Source organism: Kogia breviceps, chromosome 3, assembly GCF_026419965.1.
Source record: "Kogia breviceps isolate mKogBre1 chromosome 3, mKogBre1 haplotype 1, whole genome shotgun sequence".
Classification (NCBI taxonomy): domain Eukaryota; kingdom Metazoa; phylum Chordata; class Mammalia; order Artiodactyla; family Physeteridae; genus Kogia; species Kogia breviceps.
Window position 1 is genome coordinate 91,421,103 of NC_081312.1, and position 16,643 is coordinate 91,437,745.

The 16,643-nt window shown below is 38.3% G+C and overlaps 1 protein-coding gene across 2 annotated transcripts in view; it reads right to left on the reverse strand.

Annotated features, from left to right (window-relative positions):
- MYEF2 (myelin expression factor 2) overlaps positions 1-3,601 on the reverse strand; it is a 35,287-nt gene extending 31,686 nt beyond the window's left edge. The window contains exon 1 of one of the 2 annotated variants that reach the window (XM_059059467.2): positions 3,323-3,601. In XM_059059467.2, coding sequence (XP_058915450.1) covers positions 3,323-3,483 — 161 coding nt within the window. In that variant the 5' untranslated portion in view covers positions 3,484-3,601. The remainder of the gene's footprint in view (positions 1-3,322) is intronic. The other variant, XM_059059468.2, reaches the window with a different exon arrangement.
- Positions 3,602-16,643: the final 13,042 nt, after the last annotated feature.

Sequence of the window (16,643 nt, forward strand, 5' to 3'; positions counted from 1 at the left end):
AAGAACCTATTTACATAATAGGCTGAATTCAATGAAGGTTTTTTAAAATAAATTAAGTCTCTGTTCAGGTGAGCAGACATCTATACAGTCCCTATCCAAATACACCTTCCTCTGCCTATTTTATTCCTAGATGAAAGCAACTGTGAAAACTGCACAAAGTTCTGAATCACTCGCTATGTTCTTTTATTCTTACATGGATGTTGTAAGCTTACAACAATCTGACAATTCCATTAAGAAGCGGTAAAGTTACTACATAGGATATGTTGTTTATTACTCAAGGGAAGACCAGAGGGAGAGATTTCTTCAAGTTTTCCCCAATTAGTGGCATCTTAAAGATACTGCTAAAGTGCTCATCTACAATGCATAAATTAAGATTACTATGGGGGCTTTGTGAAGATGGCGGCGCCGGTGAGTGTAGTGTGTTTGCTTCCTCGGCTTGGTATTGTGGACGTTTGGTTTCTCCTCAGTTTCTCGAGGCAAATTATTGGGCCGAGGGAAGGGTGGTATAAAAAAAAAAAAAAAAAAGATTACTATGGAAGGTAGATCAGTTTAGTTGCTAGAAGTATAGTCTGATTATTAAGAAAGTGAACTATAATTACTCAATTTCTGAACTCATTTCTAAGTCATAAATACACTATGGGAAAGACTGTAAAGATATATGTGAAAACTCATAGGAAAATGATACTACATAATATCAAAATATTGGCACTATATCCAGAATTCCATGTAATAATTCCAGAACTATTCATCTAAGCAATCTCCCTTGTAATGTACTTGAAATAAAGATTGTGATGATTCTAAGTCACAAAAACATTATCTATTCTTAAGACTAAATTATGTCTACTTGAATTAACATCAGTTTCTGAAAAATTAGTATCCAACATCAAATGAGGACACACAGTTTCAATATGTGACTTAAAAAAGCATTATGCTATGAGATCCAAACCAAAATCAAGCCCGGTTCCATTCTTTACTCCTAATATAATAAAAAATACTACTCTACTTCAAACACTACACCTTGCACCAATACTTAATATTTTATACAACCACTGTAATGTAACTCTGAATCTCCATATGCTCCAAGGTGTTACTTAGTCACACATGAATAATAACATGAATAATAAAGAGTTATAACAATACTGCTATTTTTCTTCCCATTCACTTAAGGTGAACTAGTATACCATTTTGGCATAAAGAAAAAGACTAGACCTAGGGAAACATCTTTAATTTCTTGTCAAGGATGTGAACATGCCAAATAAATCCTCTGTACATGAGTTTCATGATCATATAAGTTCACTTCTGCATTTCTTAAATGTTTATTGCGCCTTTCTAAATATAAGGACTTGGGAAATACAAACAGGAGTAAGACATAGCTGTCTCTGACACAGCTGCCATTAACCTCAGTAAAAATCATTTCAGTCTTGATGACAAACAGTACTCTGTCCACTTCTAAGCAACATATATTTAAAGGCAATATTTGGTAATTTTTAATCACATCTATGAATTCTTATCATTAAAAATATATGGTGAATCAACTCAAGGTTTATGTGTCGGGTTGTAAACTACTCCAGTTGGTGCTCAGGGTCAAAAAAAAAAAAAAAAAGGCTGTTAGATTGATGCAGGTAAATGTCCCTAGTTATTCAGTGTGAGTGACCCATGATAGACCATTCATTATATGTTCTTAAGGAATAAGCGGTACAAAAACCCCAATGGTAAATTGGCTTCTTTACTCAACTGGGAAAAGAGGAAGGGAGAGAGATGAATTATAAGCAATATGAAAAGAATCTGCATTTGTATATAGGTAACATTGCTTCACCTTATATTTTCCTCTTCCTCAATCAGAAGTGAAAGGAATTCTTTTCCCACCTCTGTCCTCTTCTGTCTAGCTAAACCCCAGTGAGACTTTAAAAGGGATTAGAGCCTTTTAGATCTAATGGAGATTTAGATACCAGCTTTATCTGTACCAAGACAATTACACTAATCATACCCAAGTATAGCACGGCTTCTCTCCATAATTCAAGGCTGTACTTTTTGCTCAGGAAGTAGCAGGCCCATATTTAGGTATAAACAAAATGCTTTTATCATTCTACTAGTTTTCATTTGTATTTATGATGCCAAATCCCTGAAAGCCCACATTTTGGCAGGCAGGGTAGAAGTGCTTCATTCACTTTCTGGGTCTTCAGTTACTAAGTGCACCAGGTTCCACCTCTATTTTGCCTAGAAGACACTGCCTATCCTATTCAAATCCAGTTGAGAGCAAGAGTACATAACAGAGCTGGGAGACCTACCTTATCTGTCTGCAGTCAACCCTTAAACAGACTGGTCCAGGTCTGTTCTTATACAGGTTCTTATACAAAAGAAAAGTAAGAACATTTACCTTTCCTATTTTTGTGTGAGCATTATGTTCACTTTCTACTAAATTTAGTGTTTTCACTAAATTAACATACTTTCAACTTCAGGTTTAAAGAGCTGGGCATGTGCAAGTCAAATGCCTGACTTCATATTCCCCCTATATAACAAGAACAAAGGGGAGCACAGCATTATTATGGATTCGAATCGACTACATTCTTTATCGGTACTGATGACAGCTGCAATTTTAAAAGTAGTGAGTTTTCTTCAAATAAAAAAGATCTTATTTTACCAAAATTAAGATCCTACCATCTCGCACTGAGTTTTTTTTTAAATAGCCTGCGTGGCTGACAAACATGGGGAGGGAGTTGGAGGGGGGGCGGAGCAAGGCACCACGCACAGTTCCCTTTTTAAAGTACCTCTCACCAGTTCAAGGGTAACAATGGATTCAGTCTCACAGCATATTACTAAACTTCCTCTTGCTATATATCAGTTAAGAAATGAACACATACTTTAGAAAACAACAGTGAACTTATAAAGCTCAGAATGAGGACGGGGAGATGGGGGGGATATTCCTTTTACAAATGTCTTCGGTGGTTAAGAGAAAATGTCCGATGATGTCATCCCTAGTTACTCCCTAGTGATGAACACTAACTACTGGCCTTTAAAAAGGGGACCATTTTTCTGCAAACCGTGGCGGCCGCCAAGCTCTGCTTAAAGGTTTTCCAGCCGAAGTCAGGGAAGAAGGGGTGACTCGCGGTCTTGGGCCAGAAGCAGGGGAGGGGCGCCAGACCCCAGGCCCACACCCGGGATCCCCCGCTTCGGGACGGGCGGGGAGGGTCCGGGAGAGGGCCGGCTGCACCTGCACCTCCCGCCACCCACGGCCCAAGGCTCAGCCCTGCGTGGGGCGCCCCCGGTCAACTTCCCGCCCCGCCCCCCACCTCGTCCCGGTCCCCGGAGGAAAAGACAATACATTTTAACGCCATTGGAGCTGCTGCTGTGCTGCGGCGGCTGTTTCTCCTGCTCGGGCGGGTGAGGTTCTCGCCGGGGTTCGCCCGGCGGCTCCGCGGGCTGCCGATGCGGGCTGTCGTCGCCAGCTGCCCTAAGCACCTCGGGCTTGTCGGCGTCGGCCATCCCGCCGCCACGGCCGCCGCCTGCGTTGAGGGGCTCCGAGCGCCACAATGGCGGCGGCTGGGAAAGCGGTAACGGATCCCGATTTGAAAAGGCCCCGAGCGCTCAGTTGCCCGGATCTCGCGAGAACCGGTCGGGACTTGGAGACTGGGAGATGGTGTGAGCTGATGGGGGGGAGGGGAGGGCTGGGGTGGCGGGTCATGACCGACGCGGCCGCAGTCGGCCCTGCTCCAGCCAGGGGAGGACTTGATTTGCCCAGAAGCCCCTGGTGGGGCCGTGTTCTGACCACCAGCCCCATCTGTCGTTTGGCACCCAATGGGGTCTTCTTTTAAAAAAGTCGGTTCTGGGTGTTTGAAATCCCTAGAGTTCTCAAACCCAGACTATTCTAACCATTCCGTGTAGGGGCAGTTTAAATTAGAGTAGCACACACAGCTTTGTATGCTTAAAAACGTCTTCAAATCTTCAGACTTCCCTTAGAAATCCTTTGAATAATGCAAATAAATCACTTGCCACTTCAATGCCTATGCACCCTGTGGACATTCAATAAATAGTTATTGATGACAGGTTGCAATTCCCCAGAATGAATGGCTTTGAATTTCTTTGAGTTCTGATTGTTCTTGAGAATGACGCCATGAGCTTACAAAAAGAAGACTAAAGTTTTTAATTCTCCAGGTAGCAATCAATACTTTTCATAAGAAATCTTCTACTAGATTGGCCAATAATGGACATTTTGGTTTGGGGTTGTGTTTATTATATGCTGATGGAAATTATATTTGAAGCAGTTATAGGTTCTCAAACAAATTTAATTACCGTATGGAATTTTAAAATATAGTCATAGAGTTTTTCCTGTAAGTATGAAAAAGAAACCCATTACACTTAACTCCTAACTTGGGAGTACTATAATATTTCATGTTGAAATAAACGTTTTCAGCTGAAAAGTTCAACGACTTTACCAAATTTTTCATTTCATAAAGAGGCAAACGTATGATTTACATGCTTTGCAGAATATCATGAACACATTAGCAGTAAAGCTGTATTAGAAACGAACACTCAGGTAATACATAATTTCTTCATTTTCCCTCATTCTTTGACATTTCAATGTGTAGGTTTTTGCCCTGGACTAAAATATGCCATAAAACATCTAATACTATGCCAGAAGAGTTGAGCTATTTCATCAAACACACACACATAAGAATCAGGACAATTTTAATCACGAGTACAACTGGTAAAATACTGCTGTTTAGGGTGCTACTGACATTGTTTCATAAACACAACACAGGCTACTATAGTTGCTGCATGAATTGTTTCTCCTCAGTCAATCCCCTAAGATCTAGCATTCGGAGTACAGAAAGGGCATTGGATTTTGACACAAAAAACCTGGGTTAGAACCCCAGCTCTGACACTTTTTGCCTGTAACTCCTTGGGCAAATCACTTAACTTCTCAATCTTTCCATAATAAATAAGGATAATAATACCTACTTAGCAAGATTAAGATGAGGATTAAAAGAAAACACTTTATGTAGGGCAGAGTGCTATATGAATATAAAGTAGTATTACAATTCCCTTTCTCCAGGCTGAGCAGGGTTTTAGTCAAAAAGAAGTCAGGTGATATTCATAGAACTGAATTGTAGGTACTTTGAAAACACTCATCACTCTGTTATTCTTTGGCTATTGTTGAATTAAGATAAAAACTTAACCCTGCAGTCTCTAATATAGTATATTTTTGCAAAATCCTTCAGTAGATTCAATTGAATATTTTTAAGAGGTCTTTATGCTTAAAATAGAGTAGTAGGCACATGAGGAATACAAAAATGAGTACAGCCTATTCTGTTGGGAGAGAACATTTATAAAAAGCACTATTTGGGCTTCCCTGGTGGCGCAGTGGTTGGGAGTCCGCCTGCCGATGCAGGGGACGCGGGTTCGTGCCCCGGTCCGGGAGGATCCCGCGTGCCGCGGAGCGGCTGGGCCCGTGGGCCATGGCCGCTGGGCCTGCGCGTCCGGAGCCTGTGCTCCGCAACGGGAGAGGCCACGGCAGTGAGAGGCCCGCATACCACAAAAAAAAAAAAAAAAAAAAAAAAAAAAAGCACTATTTGAATGCTGTAATAGAGATAAATGTGAAGTGTAATTAAAAATTTATTTAGAAAAAGGAAACTGGCTTGCATGCTGTAGTGTGCTAATTAAAATATTTCATTAAAATATTTATCTTGATTACTGAGCTTTCTGGCACCCCTTAAATGGTGTGCCTAAGACAAACACCTCCTTCACTGTACTTTAGCCCTAGTCCTGATAAATGCATAAAGAGCAGAGGTTAATTTCTATAGGGGGAGCCGTGAGAACTTCATAGAAGAGCTGAATCTCAAAAGATGGAGAGAATTGGGGCAGCTTCTGAAGAGAAAATGATTAATACCTACTATTCCACCTGAGTGCTCTGTACATTGATCTCGCCTCCCTCTCTTGCTATTAATATTGTACTTACCTTAAACCTGAAAAAAATAAAAAAATAAAAAATTTACTAACATCCTATTGCTACATTCCATTTCCATATTTTCCTTCCTTCCTTATTTACTTCTTTTTTAGTCCATATACACATACTGAAAAATCCTCGAGTTAATGCTTTAGCTTTTATCTTCTCACAATTCCTACTGCAAAATCCTTCCTCTGCAATTGCACAAAATGTATTACTGATACAACCTCACATAGTTTTCTCTCTTACAAATTGAAATGTGTGTGTTTACAGGTGTTTGTAATAGCATAGCAGAAGGAAGGTGAAAACGAGAGAGAGGGAGAGCCATTATACATATCTGGAAACTTAACCCTAAAATTCCAAAATATTTTCAAATAATACTTTAATATGTGTATCATTTAGGAATTGTGTTCACCTGCTAGTAACAGAGCCTAGAAATAACAGTGTCTTAAACAAGATAGAACTTATTACCCTTTTAAGTAAAAACAATGCAGAGGGAGGCATTCCAGAGCAGATATAGTAGCTCCACAATGACCATGAACTCAGGTTTCTTCTATCTTAACCTTTCACCATCCTAGTGTGTGGCTAACATTCTTAAGGTCACCCTATGGCCCAAGATGGCTACAGGAGATCTAGGCATCTTGTCGCATTGGAGGCCAGAAGCAGTTCAGTAAAGAAGAATTCTATCTAGAAATCTCACTCAACACTTCGACTCACGGTTTAGAACTTGGTCACATGACACACCCAGCTGTAAGGGAGGTGGCAAATAATTTTTCAGCTGGGCTCACTGCCTAAGGTTCTGCTACCAAAGAAGAGAATAGAGTAGCAACTAGCATCCTTTTAATTTGCCTTAAAGAACTGAAGGCAAAGACCAAATAATATGAAGTCAAAGAAAAAGTATGCTATGAGTTTTAAGTCAGTTTACTTGGCTTTACAGAATGAAATGGCTGGATTTGAAGCCACTGTTTCCAAACTTTAGAGAACTGAAACTTAGAAAGGAATTTATAACTTTAAAAAATACAACAGGGGCTTCCCTGGTGGCGCAGTGGTTGGGGGTCCGCCTGCCGGTGCAGGGGGCGCGGGTTCTTGCCCCGGTCCGGGAGTATCCCACGTGCCGCGGAGCGGCTGGGCCCGTGAGCCATGGCCGCTGGGCCTGCGCGTTCGGAGCCTGTGCTCCGCAGTGGGAGAGGCCACGGCAGTGAGAGGCCCGTGTACCACAAAAAAAAAAAAAAAAAAAAAAAAAAAATACAACAGGTTATACTGAAATCCATATATAGTTTACTTTTTCACCATAGAATTCTATGGTGAAAAAGTGGATGTTGGTTATTGTCCCTGGAAAGAACAGGTTTATTCTGACAATTAACTACTTATTGTCTCTCTCTTCCTTTCTCTCTCCTTCTCCCTCCTTCTATTACTCTGCTTAACTTAGGAGTCTATTTTTTAGCATTTACCATTCTAAAATTACATACTGAAGAAAGTTCTCTACTAGCCAAGAGAAGTTGAGAATTAAGCAATTATCTGAATAATCCAGGCAGAAATTCCACTTTCACCTCAATTATTCAAATAATTCCGATAATACCAAGAGTTTTGCTTGAATTCCTTAGATAATTGTTTCATTTTTCCACTTTACAATGCTAGGGTCATTGCCCATTAACAGATTTACTATTGATTTTTGTAAGCAATATTGGGACAGTTTTTTTCTTTGGAGACTAAAGACTGCTGTAATTCCTGGTTACTTACTTGAGTCTCAATTTTTATTCACGTTCTAATTCCTTAACTTAAATCACCCTGCCTTTTCCTCAATTTCACCCCAGTAACTCCATTAAAAGGAAGATCAGAAGAGAGCAAATTTCCAATAGCTCTGCCCTACCTCCCTTCCTATAGGCATAGTTACTCCCTCCTCTTGAATAATTCCATGAATTAGGCTTCATCTGCCCAAAGCCATGGATATCGTATGGTTTTATATATATATATATATATATATATATATATATATATATATATATTTTTTTTTTTTTTTTTTTGGCGGTACGCGGGCCTCTCACTGTTGTGGTCTCTCCCGTTGCGGAGCACAGGCTCCGGACGCGCAGGCTCAGCGGCCACGGCTCACGGGCCCAGCCGCTCCGCAGCATGCGGGATCCTCCCGGACCAGGGCACGAACCCTTGTCCCCTGTATCGGCAGGTGGACTCTCAACCACTGCGCCACCAGGGAAGCCCTGTATGGTAATATTTTTAACTATTCCAAATTTGGTATCCTAACTCAAAGAGTATTAATGAAAATGGTTACTTTATAGCAAATATTGTTTTTAACTTAAATAATTGCCCCTTTTAGCAATATCACTCTCAATTTTCAATGACAACATTTAGAAGGGAAAATACATTTCTTGGAGTGTTGAATAATAAAGTTCAATCCACACACTGTCCTGCATATTTGAATATAATTCTATAAATGGTGATGATAGACTTAATAACATCATCCAATTCCTCTTTTTATTTGATAACAGAAATTTATTTTAGATGACTGTGAATACTGCCAAAAGTCCACATTTCCTAGCCTCACTTGCCACTGTGCATGGCCACGTGACTATGTTCTGGCCATTAAGGTATGAGCAGAAATGTTGTGAGACCTGAGTAGGAGGTTCCTTAGAAGGAACTGACTTAACTGGAAGAATGGCCTTTTTGTCCTCTCGTTTCCTTCTGCTGCTGGCTTGGAATGGAGAAATGATGTCTGCAGCAACAGCAACCGTGATGGACCATGAAGTGACCTTATGACTGAAAGCTAAGTACTGAGGATGGCAGAGCAGGAAAATAGAATTAGGGTCTCCAATGACACCATGAAGCCACAGTAGCAACACTTAAATTCCTACCTCAAACTTGTTTCCAATAGGAGGAAAATTTCTATCCTGATTAATTTGCTACTATTTGGAGTCTTTCTATTATGCACAGTTGAACTTAATCCTGATGGTCATAATTTTTTATTGTAACCAATTTGCTTGAATAGTTTCCTCTACAGTGTGGTCACACAAATACTGCTTTAAATTTATTTTCTCTGAGGACATCATTTACATTTGTTTTTATTTGTTCCTTTCCTGTATGCTGTAGAACACTACAAGTTTCCTGCCTGATATCCATTCTCCCTTTTTTTCTTACTGACAGAATCACAATTTTGTCTAGTAGCAATATGCCCAGCTAAAATACTGGGAGTGCCCATAGGACACAACTCTATCTAAGAAGTTGTAAGGATAAATACACTTGGATTCTAGAAGGATCTTTCCTAATAAGTGCTTTGCCTTCCTTGTTTCCTGTGAGGCCAGAGGGTGAAGTATCCCTCTGAAACCATGAGGTAACAGGTTTGAGGACAAGAGCCACAGGCTAAGGATGACAAATCAGAAAAATAGGAGTCTGAAACACCGATGACCTCACAGAGCCATTGTGTAAGCCCTAGACTGCCTATATCCAAACTTCTTGTTTGAGGAGAAACAAGAAGTTTCCATTGCCTTTAGGCATTGCATTTGATTTCTGTTACCTCAGTTTCATGAAACTGAACAGAATCCAAAAATTCTACCCTTTTGCAACCTTTTCAAACAAGGGTTACACCATTCCTGGTGGCTGCGTATGAGCCTACTTTGTTGGAAACAATATTTTTTCAGTAGTATACAAATGTGATATATTTTTTTCATGGTGTTTTGTAGAATGGTAGACTGAAGTGATTTCATGTCATTATATTTCAATTCACAAACTGTTTAAACATGCTAAAAATATATACGTATATACACACAACTATAAACATATAGATGTATATATAAACAAAGTTGACTAGGTATATTTTCATGATTTTCATTTCTTGCTTTATTTGGTAGTCAGTCAGTAAAAGAATTAAAGCTTTCAATCCAGCCATAGATATTTCGTATAGGAGCTAATGCACAAAGACAGAGGTTTACACAATAATTAGTAGGATTGATGGAGCAAAGGTCTAGGAGCTATTGCTAGGGTTTGAAAAATTAGGAAGGGCAGGAATCATGGGAACCATCACCAATTATCTTTGTTTCATGTGGAAGCAGATAAGTTTCAGAACTTCCTTATGCCCAGAAGCTGCTGGCATAACATCCCATCTGCCATGTGCTGATGCGTAAAAGGTTGCTTCTGCTGAGATTGGTGGTTTCTCCTCTCCCTCCCCTTAAATTTTATATCAGTGCCTCTCATTAGTAGAATTTAGGTTGGAATACTGCTGGCAACAGAGTCTGAGAAATGTCTCATACAAGGGAGAGATAAGAAGCGTGAGGATGATGCTGAGTATCAGTAAGTAATATTTGGTACAGTGTCTAAGCCATTTGGTATATATTCTGAGGTATCCCAAAACAAAGGAGAGAATAACTATATTTATTTGTTCATCCATCCATTCATTCATTGTGTCTGTTAGACGTAGGAATCCCTGCATCTCTAAATAAGGTTAAATATGTAAAAACATTTGTAATTTATATTATTCTTTTGAGTCCATTAACAAATCTCAATTGTGAATTTCCCAAAGTATCCTTCAGGTTATGCATAGTATTTCTGTCTGACAGTCCCAAAGTCATCAAGGAAATATAGGCTTGCATAAGTGTCCATTTACTTCAACCTTGATTTCTGCATCTGGACTCCTAGTATTTCTGGAAACTGGTGCCAAAAACATTTCTGAAAAATCAGATCTTACTCTTCCCAACTGTTTATTGCTTTGAGCATCATCTAAAGTCTTGGGGCAGTCATATAAGAATTACTGTGTATATAGAATACTATGTAAAAAATATTGAAATTAGTCAGTCCTCAAAATATCAGGTTTATACTCTGTCCTTAAAATCTTCATAGTTTTAAGTACTATTTTATACAATAGCCACTAGCTTCAACTTATTTTTTTTTTTTTTTTTTTTGTGGTATGCGGGCCTCTCACTGTTGTGGCCTCTCCCGTTGCGGGGCACAGGCTCCGGATGCGCAGGCCCAGCGGCCATGGCTCACGGGCCCAGCCGCTCCGCGGCATGTGGGATCTTCCCGGACCGGGGCACGAACCCGTATCCCCTGCATTGGCAGGCGGATTCTCAACCACTGCGCCACCAGGGAAGCCCTCAACTTATTTTATACCAATTTTTATGTAGTATTGAGATAAGGTCCCTTTGTAGGCCTTTCCAATCTCACTAAATACTCATTCATCTTAGCTTTGCTTATGAGAGGTGTGAGCTCAGTTTAGCTGGTTTAGTTTTAGAAATCTGATATCAAGTATACAAATGTTTCTTCTTTAACAATGCATGCATTTCTGAAAACAAAAACAAAAACTCATGTCTTACAAAACCATTCCCTAAAAATATCTGGCAACTTAAGAAAATGAATAGACAAACTCAGACTGGGATAAAATCTTTGCAAAACATGTATCTGATAAAGGCCATATTTCCAAACTATACAAAGAACTCTTAAAACTCAACGATAAGAAAACAAGCCACCCAATTAAAAAGTGGGAAACCATCTGAACAGACGCCTCATCAAAGAATATGAAAAATCAGCATGAGCTATTCAACGTCTCTTGCCATGAGAGAATCGAAAATGAAAATGGCTGTTAGATACCACTGCATACCTATTAAAATGGCTAAAATCCGAAATACTGACAACACCAAATGCTGATGAGGAATGTGAAGCAACAGGAACTCTAATTTATTGCTGGTGGTAATACAAAATGGTACAGCTATTTTGAAAGTCAGCATGGTAGCTTCTTACAAAGACAAATATACCCTTACCATACAATCCAGCAAGCACACTCTTACTTATTTACCAAAATGAGTTGAAAACTTATGTTCATACAAAAACCTGCATGTGATGTTTGTAACATCTTTATTATTTATTTATTTTAAAAAAATTTTTTTTTTTTCGGTATGTGGGCCTCTCACTGTTGTGACTCCTGTTGCGGAGCACAGGCTCCAGACGTGCAGGTTCAGCGGCCATGGCTCAGAGGCCCAGCCACTCTGCAGCACGTGGGGTCTTCCCGGACCGGGGCACGAACCCATGTCCCCTGCATCGGCAGGCGGACTCTCAACCACTGCGCCACCAGGGAAGCCCAACATCTTTATTTTTAATTCCCCCAAATTCAAAGCAACTAAGATGTCCTTCAATAGGTGAACGGCTAAAAAAACTATGGTCTCTCCATGCAATGGAATATTATTAAGTGATAAAAAGAAATGAGCTATCAAGCCATGAAACATCATGGAGGAAACTTAAATGCTTATTGTTAAATGAAAAAAAGCCAGTCTGAAAAAGGTAACAGTCTGTATGACTCCATACATACATTCTGGAAAAGACAAATAATAAAGACAATGGCTTCCAGGGGTTAACATGGTGGGTTAGGGGGAAGGGGAGGAATGGGTAAGTGGAGCACAAGGAATACTTAGAGAAGTGAAACTATACCATAATGCTGGATATATGACATGCATTTGGCAAAACATATAGAACTGTAAAACATAAGGAGTTGTGGACCTTAGTAAACTATGGACCTTAGTTAGTAATAATATATCAATATTGGTTCATCAATTGTAACAAATGTACCACACTAATGCAAGATGTTAATAATAGATGAAACTGTTGGGTAAGGGGGAAAGAGATACAAGGGAACTTTCTGTACTTTCTTTTTTTTTTTTTACTTATGATATGTCAGGTGATCTTTTTTAAATTTATTTTTTTATTGGAGTATAGTTGCTTTACAATGCTGTGTTCGTTTCTGCTGTACAGAAAAGTAATCAGTTATATATATATATATATATATATATATATATATACATATATCCACTATTTTTTAGATTTCCTTCCCATTTAGGTCACCACAGAGCACCAAGTAGAGTTCTCTGTGCTATACAGTAGGTCTTCATTAGTTATCTTTTTTTTTTTTTTTTTTGTGGTACGCGGGCCTCTCACTGTTGTGGCCTCTCCCGTTGCGGAGCACAGGCTCCGGACACACAGGCTCGGTGGCCATGGCTCACGGGCCCAGCCGCTCCACGGCATGTGGGATCCTCCCAGACCGGGGCACGAACCCATGTCCCCTGCATCGGCAGGTGGATTCTCAACCACTGCGCCACCAGGGAAGCCCTAGTTATCTATTTTATATGTAGTGTATATATGTCAATCCCAATCTCCCAATTCCTCCCCCCTGCCCCCGGTAACCATAAGTTTGTTTTCTAAACTTTGACTCTATTTCTGCTTTGCAAATAAGTTCATCTGAACAATTTTTCTAGATCCCACATATAAGCAATATTATATGATATTTGTCTTTCTCTTTCTGACTTACTTCGCTCTGTATATCAATCTCCAGGTCCATCCATCTCGCTGCAAATGGCATTATTTCATACCTTTTTATGGCTGAGTAATATTCCATTGTATATATGTACCACATCTTCTTTATCCATTCCTTTGTTGATGGACATTTAGGTTGCTTCCATGTCCTGGCTATTGTAAATAGTGCTGCAGTGAACATCAGGGTACATGCCTCCTTTCGAATTATGGTTTTCTCTGGATCTATGCCCAGGGGTGGGATTGCTGGGTCATATGGTAGATCTATTTGTAGTTTTTTAAGGAACCACCATATTGTTCTCCATAGTGGCTGTACCAATTTACATTCCCACCAATGGTAAAGGAAAGTTACCGGACTTTCTGTACTTTCTGCTTGATTTTTATATAATCCTAAAATTATCTAAAAAATAAAGTTCATTCAATTTAAAAAACAACTGGCAATATTTAGGGAAAAAATCATGTTGGGGAAAGACCAATGTAAAACCCATGAAACTTCACAAAAACACTACAAAAACATTTATAAACCTAATGAAAATACAAGTTAAAATATATATTACACTATATCTAGAACTCCACAAACATTTTTTTAATTAAGAGAGAATGATGAAAAAGTGTAAGGAAAGGGTAAATTATGAAAACAAGGGCAAATGCACAAAGATCAGGAACAATTACTCAATATGTGTTTTCAAGACAGAGCATATGGCCAAACTGAGCCAAGAGGAAGAAGGAGTGAACGAGCAGTGTGTATAGGACTGCTTTCCTCCACAACTTGCTGCATTCAGCTTTGTTAGTGGACTTAGAGTTAAACTGCTTTTATTTGGTGGTCAAAACACTAATGTATTGGGGAGAATCATGTATAAACCAACCGATTTTCACATTCTTTTGACATCCCCATTCTTTTGTCAATTACATATTAACTGATTCATATTACAGAAACATACACTGTAGTAGAATAAACTGATTCTATTTCTCTGTTTCTTTAACCCAGCAAAATAACTTACTCCAATTAAATATTATACTGTGGTTATGGCTCACACATTCATGGAGATTGTGCCCAAGGTACCCTATCATACTCATTATACTCAACAGCAAATATAGAGAGGACTTGAAGTACAGTCTAAATGAAAGGCTTATGGGCAGTAAAATTAAAATCAATTAAATGAAACTTCATTTAAATAGTTCACTCTGAACTGACACATTTAGTGCATTTTTCTTTGTAGAAACGTTTACCAGCAAAACATAACATCTCATTTTCAATGGGACTCATCAAATAGACTTGCATTAGATCATTATCTACACTCAAGTGTCATATGCTCAATTCACTTATGAGTCCACTTAGATAATTTCTTCACTGTTGACAAAAATCCCACCGTCATTTTGTAATCAAATTTAATAATCTGATTACAGTACTCTCTAATCCTATTTCAGCATATTCAGCATTGGCTACTCTCTAGAAATGGTAAAATGACCTAGAGGAAGAACTCCAAGGAAAGAAAATAGAAAACTAATAGGGTGGTTCAATACTTAGTTGTGAAACTGAGAATGAGACCATGGACCATTCATTTATAGCAGAAATCTTTAAAGCATTCCTTGGATTACTCTGGGATTACAAAAATGGACTTCCAAGTGGCCATGAACGCTCTGAATTGTGAGTGAAATTATCTGCATGAGTATATTTTTAGGAAGAGGGCATATATTTCCTATTGAAATTTCAAAATCATTCTTAATCCTCCAAAAAGATAAAACCACTTATATAGAAAATAAGGCATAAGTACCTAAAAATTCCAAAACAGGAATGTATTTTTAGAAAGCAAACAGGTGACTTTTGGACATAGCTACCTATCTAATACCACTTAAAGCTAAATAAGCATTGGATTAATTTTTTAATGTTTATAACAAAAGTAATTCACATTTGTCTTTAATATATTTTTTAAGTTGTGCATTTGAAAGTTGTAGTATCCAATATTTGAGTAAATAACAATATTTTTCAAATAGAAAAGCAGAGCTACTCTCAAACATTTTAGCTCAGAAAGAATAAACAAACTTAAGCCAGACAAGATGTAGATTTCCATGAAAAGCTGGAGGTAACATGTTGGCCTAATAAGTTCAAGAGAGGATCCCACTATAGAAAACTTGAGAGCAAGAAGTCAGCTGGAATCAAGGTGAGTAGAATTCATAGCAAGCAAAATTTTCCTTTGAAAAGAATCCTGAGCTGACTTGTTGGAGGAAATTCTTGCTTTCGGTTCCTTTGTGACACCCTCATACTATAGTATATTCATTAGAATGGGGATGTCATGTTCTTTAAATTTCTATAGTTACCACATCTTCTAACAAGGTAATTAATTAATTAATAATAATTAATAATTAATACTTCTGCCCACTGACATAAGAAAAAGTCCTAGTCATACAAGGGACACTATTTAGTGTATAGAAGGAGAAACAGGGAAATGATGTGTTTTGAAATAAAGTTGATCTGTAGTTATATAAAGTGAAATTTTCTTCTACTAGCTTAACATTTACTATTTAGTCATAATAAATTAGATTTTTATCTTCATAGCTAACTAATCATTTCTTCTATACTTAATATCTTGTTAAAAACAAATTTATAAAACAACCATATATATTCACCCAGTAGTCAATATGTTTTTGCCAAAAAGTGGAGAAAAAATTTACTTACTTATTTTTTTATTTATTTACTCCATTTCTGATTCCATGAGGACATTTATATGAGGACACACATTAAAACAGATAATTAAAAGAAAATAGTATACCAATACCTGAGCAAACAAAATTGCAGTATTCAAGGCAATAAAGAAAGAACACACATATAGAGGCCTGAAGATCTTATATAGTTACTAATTTTTAGCTGTTAATTTGACCCTGACATCCCTGGTAACTAAAAGAAAAGGCACATGTGATCAGCTACAGGATATATATTGTATATAAGAAGAGAACACACCACTTACCTTGGGATGATTTAAGTGAAGAGGAGGGGTATGAGACTTCAATTCATGAAACTAATATTGAAAAAAATGTTTTTGGAGGGATGTCATATTAGGAATAGTAAAGGATGTGTTGGGCAAGTCTTTAGTAACAATCCCATAGCAGACATAGAGCAGGCTGTGTAAGCTAAGGATTGCTTTATATAAAGTACTCACATATAAGCTGGAAGTGTAAAGTCAATGCATAGTAAAGGCAATTAATTTGGGAGGAGGTCTAAACAATGGCACCCATATATTTACCTTTCTAATAACTTGAATTCCTCTGAAAATAAATCATAGACAATCCAGAAGTACAGGTTAACCATGTGTGCTTTAGAAAAGTGTTCATATATATCATATCTTTCAACAATTTGTAATTAAAAGTTGGGCAGCAGACATTGGCAATGACCTGAAAT